Source organism: Chiloscyllium plagiosum, chromosome 1 (genome assembly GCF_004010195.1).
Source record: "Chiloscyllium plagiosum isolate BGI_BamShark_2017 chromosome 1, ASM401019v2, whole genome shotgun sequence".
NCBI lineage: Eukaryota > Metazoa > Chordata > Chondrichthyes > Orectolobiformes > Hemiscylliidae > Chiloscyllium > Chiloscyllium plagiosum.
Genome location: NC_057710.1, coordinates 44,280,536 through 44,293,123, shown reverse-complemented (window position 1 = coordinate 44,293,123; position 12,588 = coordinate 44,280,536). Strand labels below are relative to the sequence as shown.

The 12,588-nt window shown below is 38.7% G+C and overlaps 1 protein-coding gene across 7 annotated transcripts in view; it reads right to left on the bottom strand.

Moving 5' to 3' along the window:
- Positions 1-298: 298 nt before the first annotated feature.
- rai14 (retinoic acid induced 14) overlaps positions 299-12,588 on the bottom strand; it is a 271,305-nt gene continuing 259,015 nt past the window's right edge. For all 7 annotated transcript variants that reach the window (XM_043681189.1, XM_043681457.1, XM_043681357.1 and 4 more), the window contains 2 exons: positions 7,360-7,425; positions 299-4,615 (listed from right to left, as the gene is read on the bottom strand). In XM_043681189.1, coding sequence (XP_043537124.1) covers positions 4,538-4,615; positions 7,360-7,425 — 144 coding nt within the window. In that variant the 3' untranslated portion in view covers positions 299-4,537. The remainder of the gene's footprint in view (positions 4,616-7,359; positions 7,426-12,588) is intronic.

The window sequence follows — 12,588 nt, the reverse complement described above, 5'->3', positions numbered from 1 at the left end:
GGGAAGAATGTGCAAACTCCACACAGACAGTCGTCCGAGGCTGGAATTGAACCTGGGACCCTGGTACTGTTAGGCAGCAGTGCTAACCACTGAGCTGCCATACCACTCTGATAAGCCATTTCCCTCTAACCAGGAAGAAATTTATGTCATTCTCATGTACCTGTCTACTTAGTTAGCATTACATAAGAAACAATAAAAACAGAGTAGCATTACATAATCAACATTATAAAATATTGAGAATATCTCAATCATGCTCTGGTATCATAAACATTATGACTCAAGGGCACAGGAAGTCTTCACTAACGAAAACATTTATTATCCAGAAAATACACTGAAATCAATGCAATACAAGATTTAAACAACATTAATTTTATTTAAACTGTAATGTCGGCAGCTGCAATAAATATGTTTTCAATTGTGTGGCTAATTGCCTTTGTATTGCCAATAGTATAATTGAGCTTGTAAAATATTATGAAATAGAAGACTCCTATGTTCAACAACAACCCCAATTGTCTAACCTTTTCTCAGTGCAACTTACCACAATTCAGCAAATCTCATTTGGGAAGTTGTGGATGAAGAGGCTGGTTGGAAAACAGGCATTGTCATGGCTATCTACATATTCTAACTTCTATCAATCATTTCACGTAATAAGGCAGTATTGGAATATTTTGTAAGCCATTTGACACAAGAACTGTGTTGAAGCTCATCTTTTTTCTTTGCTCGTTATGGATTTTGACACTGTTGTCAAGGCCAGCATGTTTTGCACATCCCTAACTACCTTTAACTGTCACTATTTGTGGATATTCCTGTGGTAAATATCTTCCAGACAAAGAAACCCTGAGAATGCAAATGATCATACATTAGCCAGTGTGGTCTAATCCTAGCTAAGCCTGATAAACAGAACTCCAAACAATCTTGAGTAACATTTGAATGACCAAAGAGTGAAAACAAATACACGCGTGACTACAAAATCATTTAGACCTTCCATGTTTTTAGAAAGAATCCTTGCATTTTGTGTAAGTTTCTACCCAAATATTCTAATACAAGAAACAAATTGTGTGCATTTACAATTTAACTACTATCGGATACTTTATTTTCAAGAGATGGAACCATTTTAGGATGTCCAATGGCTTGGTTCTCTAAGCATGACAAAATGTGTATCTGCCATACGGCTCATAAAGGCTCTTTAGTTTCAACACTGATCAGTCCTCAGATGGCAGAACTCAGCTAGGATTCTATAATTGGTTTGAGCTGCCATTGGAAGAGAAGAGGTGGAATAAAGAAACAAATACCTGGTTAGTTTGCTATCCAGTGAGGTGCTGAAGCAACTTTAGCATATGGAGACTGCAGAGATCCATACTGGATTCATCTTTTGATATTAAATATCTTTTTAGCAATAACTAGCTACATCGAAGATGATGGAGAACATGCATTCTCCAGTTGTATCAACATTGTGAATGCAAAAAATATAATTTTACCTCTAATTACCAATTTTCCAGATATAGCTTCCCCTAGCTACAAATGTTTGTACGCAATTTCACGTTCTATAGAGAAACATCCCTGCACAACATGATCAGAACAAGAATATTGCTGCTGCAATGGTTCATGTTAATTAATTGCACACAAACTAATACTAAACTGCAGGACTCAGTTACATTCCAAAAATAATTGATCGGTGAAAGCAAACAGCAAAAAACCTAAATTTTGTGTTTTAATCTTTATTTTGTGTTATGCACGATATTATAAGAAATGATGAAGAATGACTGTCTTGTGTTGATTTAAACCAAACAGAAAATAAAGTAGTTTACTAATTAAATGATTGGGAGCTACATTAAAAATATCCATTATCAAATAATTGGTTGAACAAAGATTCCTACACTGCATCTGAAAAAATGTTTAAATCATCCTTCAATACAGTGTAGATACTTTTGATAAGTGATAACTGGTAAATAGCTTGAAATAATGTATGTTAACAACAATTCCACTGGGGAAGCATACAATATAAATCTGTGATCTCTATGAATCCTTTATTATTCTGAGTTTTAATTTGGTTTTTTGGAATATAAACATTACCTGAACATCAAGAAATAATACTGCTTCGGTTGATGCACAGCTTCAACTGCAAACTGTTGTTACGAAATAGATACATATTACAAGATAGCTTGCATTCAACTTTTTATTCATAACAGGGAAAACTACACTCCCACACCCAACACCTCCAAAAAAGGCACTATAAACAAGACATAGCTCCTTTCTCTCGTTTACACTGAAACACTATTATTCTATGTTTTCCCAACTAATTTTAACTGTATACAAGGGAATGGATCTTCCAATATTTAAATATTTACATATTTTTAATTCTAGTTAGATGTATATGTAATTTGATCTGGAGAAGGAATTATAATATCAGTCTTAAAAGGTCAAGTGACTTTCTACTTAAGATGTAAACCGTGCACTACTTAAATTTATTTTGTTGAATATTGTTCATTACATTGATCTTCGAATGCAAAGTTCAAGCTGGTTTTTAAATCAGTGAATTTAATTTTTCACTAAATGTCAAGTTGTGAAACTTTAATGAATAGATAAAAAATATGGATGTGGCAACGTATAGTTGTATATATCTGCTTTAGGCTATTCAAAGGTTTTTATTCCGATCTATAAACATTATGAACTTGCAAAACAAATGTGCAACACTTTTACTATTATAACTATCTTGTTAGCTGCAGAAGTTTTGATATAAAGGAGGTTGTGACAATAAGTTAAAAAAAAATTCACCGTTGGCTGTTTAATTTATAACTTTTGACACAAATGGCATGAGAACCATTAGGTAGCTGCAAGTTTGTATATCGAAATTATGCTGTACACTGCATACAATAGTATTTGAAAGAAGTTCAACACACCAGCTATTTTGTCTTAAGCCTTATGAGTAAACTAATGCTCCTAGCTCATGGAGAACGAGAAGCATCAGTAAAGTATATTGTTTCTAATGGTGCAACATATCTTAATTGCAAACCTAGTACAGGTAAATTTTACATTTATATCAACCAAATTCATATATGCAGAATTTTGTGGACCCCTGCTAATGGAATTAGTTGGTAGGGAGGTCTATAAAAAATTCCCAGGTATGTTTTCTCCCCGTTAAACCTTGGCCTGACTAACATTTTATGGGATGCAGATTAGACCTAAGATGGGGCACACACCACTTGACCCAGTTTGCACCTTAAATTAGAGTTGCCCACTCCAGTTACAATTTTGAGATTAATGGGAGAGCTTTGACAAAGTGGGAGATGTACAACAGATTATCCTGCTCAGGACAAGAGGGGTGAGATTTTGCCATGTCCATTTCTGGCCTCCTTTCAAAGTCCAGTGTCCTTGTCCTGCAGGTGTTCTCTCTGTGCCTGGCCTTCAAAGCAAGATCCTCAAGATCCTCTCCCCCATCCTCTGGTTCTGCCCTTCCCCTCTTCATGAGTTCACTCATCTGGGGCTCTAGCACACTGAATGGGGAGACTGGTTCTAGCCATCATTCCCTGGGCACTGGTGAGACTTCTGGCTGACAGCACTCTGAGGGAATTCTGTCAGTGGGGTATGAAAAGGCCACTTCCAACCAGTTCATGCTCTGCTAGGTGTCAAATGCTGCAGGGAATGATCCTGCGCATAGGGTTTAAAACAAAACCTGTAATAGAATATAAGAAATTCTGTACATCGTGTTGAGATGATAGAAGTAGAGCAGTGACGGTAAAACTATTGCATGAACAGTAGCACTTACATTCATAATTGAGATTAGGACCATATTGTGGTGCAAAAGAGGGCAAGTATGCCGAAAGGAATGGCAAGTTTCCACAAACAAATATGCCAGGAGCAGAAATAATCCAAATTAAGGACTTTCAGCAATAAGCAAAAGGTCATGTACAAAATGTTATTAATCCAGCAGAAATGTTCACTTTCCATTTGTACTTTGCACTTTTCTCTTGTTTAACCTCTCAGTATTCGAACCCAAAACTTTTCAGCTCAATTTCCACAGATTTCCACTGTTCTCCCCCAGGAGTACCAAAACTGCAAAGGTTTAGACATCCGAAGGTCAAGTTTAGGATGACAAAATGGCGTTAGCTTCTCCAGCACATTCAGTGTTTTCTGTGTACCCATAACAGTCATTCATTTATTGTACAATTGTATTAAGTGTCTCACGTTGGATGTTTATGTTTCTGGTGATTCATGCCATAACTCTAACCACAGGTATCATGAGCTTGCTGTTCCAATGGCATGATCAACAAACTAAGTTTTGAGCAAATATGTTAATAACTCTACAAACAAGCTTGTTCCAATGAATCGTTGCTATTGGAATTTTGATACATACAAACTGATTACACATTTTAATATAATGTACATACAGTTAGTAGGTAGAACAACGAAAGCTCCTATAAACATTTTTCTGCAGCTTTAATAGTCAATTATCCCATATTCATTCATCTTAACAGCAGGGGCATTTGAACATTAGACAAACGTTGGCCAGGTAATGTTTTATATATACACATATAAATTACTTCATCTGTGGCTGAGATTTGCACATTGTCAAAATCTGTTTCAGAGCCTTCTGAACATCTTCATCCATTTGACCCTGGAAATATATTTACAAAATGTAAATTCAAGAACTAAATTATACAACTTTTGATCCTAAATATAAGAACAATGGAGTTCCTACAAAGGAAGTTCAAAGATTCAGGTATAAGAACAGGACTGCAATGCTGCAAGAATATCAATTTCAGGATAACTTCTGGTTCAGTGTGCACAGTAGGCAAGTTTCATCTGACCAGGGCAAGTGGTTACTTTCCATCTGCTCTTTTAAATGTAGATGTAATTTTGAACATCTCAACCAAATCTCTTAATTTTCAAAATGAAGGAAACTGCTGCTGTGCCAGGGGACATGTCATATTTGGATTTCCAAAAGATATTTGACAAGGTGCTCATAGGAGGCTGCTAAATAAGAGCCCATGATGTTTGGGACAAGTCCCTGGTATGGATCGAGGATTGGCTGACTGGCAGAAGGCAGAGAGTAGAGATAAAGTGTCCTTTTCAGGATGGCAGCTTGTGATTAGTGGAGTTTTGCAGGGTTCAGTTCTGGGACCACAACTTTTCACGTTATATTTGAAGAGTCTGAACAAATTATCTGAGGGCATTGTTGCTAAGTTTGCAGATAATACAAAGATAGGTGGAGGGACAGGTAGAATTGAAGAAGTGGGGAGGCTGCAGAAGAATTTGTACAGACTAGGCAAGTGGGCAGAGAAGTGGCAGGTGGAATACAATATGGGAAAGTGTGAGGATATGCACTTTTGTCGGCAAAATAGAGATATTGATTATTTTCTTAACAGGGAAAGGCTTTATAAATCTGAAGTACAAAAGGCCTTGGGAATCCTAGTTCAGAATTCTCTTAAGGTTAACACTGCAGGTTCAGTTGGCAGTTAGGAAAGCAAATGCACTGTCAGCATTCACTTCAGGAGGGCTTGTAAACATGAGCAGAAATGTACTGCTGAGTCTGTATAAGGATCTGATCAAACCACATTTGGAATATTGTGCACAGCTTTTGGCTCTGTATCTAACATAAAATGTGCTGGCTATGGAGGTGGTCCAGGGGAGGTTTGTTTTATTTATTCATTCACAGGATGATAGCATCCATGGAGAGGCCAGCATTTATTTCCCAACCCTAGTTGCCCAGACAGCAGAGTCAACCAGACTGCTGTGGTTTACTTGCTAAGGCCTGACTTGATAAGGAAGGCTGTTTCCTTCCCCAGAGGGCACTGGTGAATCAAATGGGGTTTTCTGACAAATGACAATGGATTCATGGTCATCACTAAACTCTTCATTTCAGATTTCATTCAATTCAAATGCCACCATCTGCCAAAGCGATATTCAAACCTGGCTCACGAAAACATACCTAGGTCTCTGAATTAACAGCTGAGCGATAATATTCCCTTTACAAGGATGATCCCAGGAATATGATAAGGGCTCGTCACATATATGGAGCAGTTGAGGATTCTGGTTCTGTACTTGAAGTTCAGAAGGATATGGGGAGAATCCGATTGAAACTTAGAGGATACTGAGAGGCCTGGATAGAGTGGCTGTGGAGAAGATGTTTGTACTAGCAGATTAGAAGTGCTATACGTCAGAGATCAGTGTTGAGTCTTCTTTTCAAATGTAGGGAACATAATATCTTCATTTGCTGATTTCACGTAAGTTAAACATTGGGCAAACAGCAAGGATTGATTAAAAAAAGCAATGAGGAGGACATGGATAAGTTACTTTGTTGGACAGACAACTCACAGGTAGAATGTGATGTAAAGAAATATCAGGTATTGTATTGGAGAACTAAGAGTGAATTGGAACAATAACTTCTGGAACAATGCTGAAATGTTTGTCGATTAAGATGTCTCACAAAACTTACACAGCATTGCCCAAACCTTTGGCCGCTAACAGCCAGAAGGACTAGGGTAGCAGATGCATGAGAACACAATCACCTGAAAAGTCTACTCCAAGCCCAACACCATCTTAACTTGGAAATATTTCACCATTCATTCAATATAAATGGTCATGTCCAGGAACTTTCTTCCGAATAGCATTGTGGTTGTCCCTACACTCCAAGGACTGCAGTGGCTTAAGAAGGAAACTCACCACCACCTTCTCCAGTGGAATGATAGATACATAATAATGCTGGCCTAGTCAGTAACCCCAATATCCCTAGAATTACTCCTTTTTTGTTTTAAATCCAGGATATAAATGGTGAATTCCTTTCAAGTATGAGTACAGATCATTATTGGTATAAAAATGGCAGCAATGTTTTAGGTTTTATAAATAGAAATTTACAAGTACAAAAATGAATAAGCTTATGACAGTTTTGTGCATAGCAGCATTTATCCACCGGTTAGAATGTGGCATCATCTTGAGTACTCAAGGGAGATGAAGTAGATAAAATAGATTAAAATTTTATAATTCCGTCACAAAGGTGCACATCTTTTGGCACTATTTCTCAAAAGCAGAGAAAATCCAGTGAGATTCTCTGAAGACTAAACTTGTGAATGAATTTCAAGATGTGCAGTGAAATGTATATTTTGGTTTGAAAGGGAGAGATCATAATTATTTTAAAATTATTACCAGAGTAAACAAAAGGTCCATGTTTTCTTTTCATTAACTATTTTCAAACATTGAATATTTTGCAAAAGGAAGTATCTAAAACTGAAACCAAGGCATCTTTTCATTTTAAGTTCACAAATGAAGTGTAGGAATGTTTAAGAAATAAAGAAAGCTCTCAAATCAGAAATTACCTAATCTGTGTTGTGCAGTATACAATCAATAATTACAGAAACCTACCTGAACTGCATACAGAAGATGCATTCTATACACAGATACCACCTCATGATGTCGTTGATTTGCATCCTGTAATTTTTAAAAATAATATTCGATTAGATTAGTTGTATTACTTATTTGGAAAACAATAATTGATTGGTGTCTGAAAATAACTTCATTTAGGACTTTCACTTAAAAGATGATTTATCTACTAATTTTGACAATATTTAAATTTCTCATTTTAAAAAAAATCCAGTCGTCTAACCTCCTTCAGCACTACAATCTTATGAGATCTCAGCACTCCACCAATTTTAAACACTCAATTGCTTTCAACAGCCTGGCCCTAGAGTCTGGAATTCCCACCCGATATCTTATCATCTCATGGCTACTTCTCCTATAAGTCATTCTTTAAAATCTACCAATTCAACCACGCACTGGATCACCTATTATATTGTTTTATCTGATTTACTATTAAGCCTTGTTCAAATGGTGGATGTAGGACCGTATCCTCTGAATAGGGACAAAGATTCAGGAGGCAGGCCGGATTCAGGCAAGTGGCAGGCTTTCATTAAAGTAGAAACTGGTGAATGCAGGGAGAGGGCCAAAGGATCCTCCCCGAATCTGGCCTTGACTTTCGAACACGATTATTTGCTTAATCTTTGACTCTAATTGGAGAAAGATCAATGGCACACTCTGATTTTTAAAGTAAAATACAGCATTCTTATACTTCTTGTGTTATAATAATCACATACAATATGGTCATGATGTCCTTTCCTCTTACTTCATATAAGCAATCAGAGCCAATGATGGGCATTCCTATGGACAGCCCCGGGTTCCCATGATCTTATGGTGTTTATCAGACACTATAATCGCGAGGCCTTGGGATCTTCCTATGCATCCTATTCATACACATTCCAAAGTTACTGGCTATACTCCTTTGAATCTGCCTTATGCTTTCTTATCTCTAAAGACAGCTTAAATTCTGTTATTCATTTTATTTCCCACTGATTAAATAATATCTGTAAAAATCCAAAAGACAGTTCATTTTAACTACTTGCTAAAAGATTTGCAATGTTGATTCCTGTGAAAGTGTAAAATTACACAGCTACTTCTACTGTTAGCACTTTGTAATTAATGGGCTGTGAACAATCTATTTTGTCCTGGGCATTTTTTAGGGATAAGAGAAAGCATTTCCAGAGGCTAATTTACTTTCACATTTATGTTTAACAGTTTTATTCCCATAATGTTTCCATGATACATTGGTTATACGTATCCATTCATTATATTGAAAACTACTTTTGTGATCATCTTAAGAACCTTTAACTAGAATGTTGCTTTCTTTATGTTGCAAGTAATTTCAAAGAAACAAGAATTTACTACAAAATAACTTTAGCTGTTGTCTTTGCAGTTGATTCAGGGAGTCGATCTGGCTGGTTCATGGGTTGGGACTCAAACTTGGTGTTATTCATTTATTGGGACAATCATCCTTATACTAATGGGACTGGAATCAGACACTTATCTGTCTTTCAGGCATCCTCTTATCAAAACACTCTGATGGTTTTTCACAAAGCCTTCTTCCTTACCTTGGAGTAGTTCTGTTCAAAGGTACCATTATGTTCCACTGTGTGAGCAGGCTAGTTAGCTTCACTTAGTTTTCACTGGACATTTTGAGAGAGCACACTTGGGCCATTTTGGTATAAGCATGTACAGGCCACCCTCACAGTGGACTATGATGTGTCTTGGTAAAATTTTCTTATAGAATTAAGGCAAACAGGATGAAGGAAAATCCCAAGGCATTTTATATGTATAAAAGGAGCAAGAGGCGTAACTGGAGAAAAGGTAGGTCTGCTCAAGGACAAAAGAGGGAATTTATGGATGGAGCTGAAGGAAGTGGGTGAGAACATAGAACAATACAGTGCAGACAGGCCCTTCGGCCCTCGATGTTGCGCCGACCTGTGAACTATTCTCAGCTCGTCCCCCTACACTTTCCCAAAATCATCCATGTGCGTATCCAAGAATTGTTTAAATCTCCCTAATGTGGCTGAGTTAACTACATTGGCAGGCAGGGCATTCCATTACCTTATCACCCTCTGAGTAAAAAACCCGCCTCTGACATCTGTCTTAAATCTATCACCCCTCAATTTGTAGTTATGCCCCCGATACAAGCTGACGAAATCATCCTAGGAAAAAGACTTTCACTGTCTACCCTATCTAATCCACTGATCATCTTGTATGTCTCTATCAAATCCCCTCTTATACTTCTTCTTTGCAATGAGAACAGACCCAAGTCTCTCAGCCTTTCCTCATAAGACCTTCCCTCCAGACCAGGCAACATCCTGGTAAATCTCCACTGAACCTTTTTCCAATGCTTCTGCATCCTTCCTGAAATATGGTGACCAGAACTGTACACAATATTCCAAGTGTGGCCACACTAATGTTTTGTATAGTTGCAGCATGATATTGCAGCTCCAGAACTCAATCCTTCTATTAATGAAACCTAACACACCGTATGCCTTCTCAACAGCACCTTCAACCTGAGTGGCAACTTTCAGGGATCTGTGTACATGGACTTCAAGATCCCTCTGCACATCCACACTACCAAAAATCTTTCCATTGACCCAGTACTCTGCCTTCCTGTTATTCTTCCCAAAGTGCATCACCTCACATTTAGTTGCATTGAACTCCATTTGCCACCTCTCAGCCCAATTCTGCAGGTTATCCAAGTCCCCCTGCAACGAGTAACATTCTTCCAAACTATCCACTACTCCACCGACTTTAATGAGGTCCTTAACGAATCCTTCAAAAATGAATGACATTGTGAATGCTGAGTCTTGGAAGGGGTATGTTGATCTTCTAGGGCAACTCAATATAAAAAGGTTATGGTGTTGTGAAAAGCACTTAGACAAGTCCCCCAGGACCTGTTCAGATCTGTCCCAGAATACTGAGGGAGGCAGGTGAGGAAATTGTTGGGGACTTGTATGAAATTGTTGAACTCTCTCTTATCAAACGAGGGGTCCCAGAGGACTGAAGAATAGCCAACATTGTTCCTTTAAGAAAGGCAACAATGATAATCCAGGAAATCATAGGCCAGCGAGCCTTACATCAGTGTTAGGTAAATTATTGGAGAAGATTCTTAGGGATAGGATTTCTTCACATTTGGAAACATACAGACTTTTTAATGATAGACAACATAGATTTGTACAGGGTAGGTCAGGTCTCACAAACTTGACTGAGTCTTTTGAGGAAGTGACAAATATGATTGATGTGGGCAGAATGGTAGGTGTTGTGTATGGACTTTAGCAAGGCCTTTGACAAGATCCCTCATGGGAGACTGATTCAAAAGGTGAAGACACATGGGATCCGATGAGTTGGTAAGATGGATACAGAACTGGCTTAGTCATAGAAGACAGGGGGAGCAATGGAAGAGTGTTTTTCAGATTGGAGATCTGTGAGTAGTGGTGTTCTGCAGGGATCAGTGCTGGGACTCCTGTTGTTTGCAATATCTATAAAAATATAAGATTTGGGGAAGAAATTGGCAAATTTGCAGATGACGCAAAGATTGGGGGATGATGAGGAGCATTGCTTGAGGATACAGCAGGATATAGATAGGCTGGAGATTTGGGTGCAGAAATGGCAGATGATGTTTAATCCAGACAAATGCGATGTAATGCATTTTAGGACATCTAGTGCAGGAGGCAAGTAAACAGTGATGGCTTTTAGTAACACCAATATAGAGGGATCTAGGCACACAGGTCTATAGTTCCCTGAAGTGGCAGCTCAAGTGCATAATGTGGTCAAGGCAGCATATGGCATGCTTGCCTTCATCATTCGGGACAGAGTATAAAAATTCGCAAGTTGTGTTGAAACTGTATAAACTTTTAGTTCAGCCACATTTGGAATGTTTTGTACAGTTCTGGTCACCACACTGCCAGAAGGATGTGGAGGCTTTGACAAGGGTACAGAAATCGTTTACCAGGATGTTGCCTAGTTTGAATGGTATTAGATAAAAAGAGAGATCGACAAACATGGTGTGTTCTCACTAAACATCAAGGGATGAAGGGTGACCTGATAGAAGCTTACAAAATTATGAGAAGCACGGATAGAATAGATAGTCAGAATCTTTTTCCCAGGGCAGATATGCCAAGTACTAAGGTTTAAGGTAAAAGGGGGAAAAGTTTAAGAGATGTGAGAGGTAAGTTTTTTTTTACCAGAGGCTGTTGACTTGGGAAGTAGATATAATAGCAACATTTAAGAGGAATCTTGATAGGTACATGAATAGGCAGGGAATAGAAGGATACAGACCACATAGAGGCAAAAGTATTTTTTAGTTCAGAAAAGCATCTTGTCATAGAATCATATAAGGCTTATGCCCAAAACGTTGATTCTCCTGCTCTTTGGATGCTGCCTGACCTGCTGCGCTTTTCCAGCAACACATTTTTCAGCATAGTTTCCCAAACTAAACTAGTCCCACTTGCCTCTGTTTAACCCTTATCCTTCTAAACCTTTCCTATTCACGTACGTCTAAATGTCTTTTAAATGTTCTAACTGCAGCTGCATCTACCACTTCATCTGGCTGTTCGTTCCACATACAAACAATCCTGTGTGAAAAGTTGCCCCTCAGCTCTCTTTTAATTCTTTCACTTCTCACCTCAAAATCATGCTCGCCAGTTTTGAACTCTCCCACCTCAGGGAAAAGACCTTTGCTATTCACCTCATCTATGGATGAACTTCGGATCATTCGGGAGGCAGAGGGGGTCATAGATCAGAGTTATAGGGAAGTAGTAACTCCAAAGATGGCAGATAGATGGGTGACAGTGAGGGGGACTGGGAGGAAGCAGCCAGTGCAGGGACCCCCTGCGGCCGTTCCCCTCAAGAACAAGTATACCGTTTTGGATACTTGTGGGGGGGATGACTTACCAGGGGTAAGTAACAGGGCTCAGGTCTCTGGCACGGAGCCTGTCCCCGTTACTCAGAAGGGAAGGGTGAAGAAGAGCAGAGCAGTAGTAATTGGGGACTCGATAGTTAGGGGCACAGATAGGCGGTTTTGTGGGAACGAGAGAGACTCACGTTTGGTATGTTGCCCCCCAGGTGCAAAGGTACGTGATGTCTCTGATCGTGTTTTCCGGGTCCTGCAGGGGGAGGGGGAGCAGCCCGAAGTAGTGGTCCATATTGGCACCAACGACATAGGTAGGAGGAGTGCCGAGGATGTTAGACAGGCTTTCAGGGAGCTAGGTTGGAAGCTCAAAGTTAGAA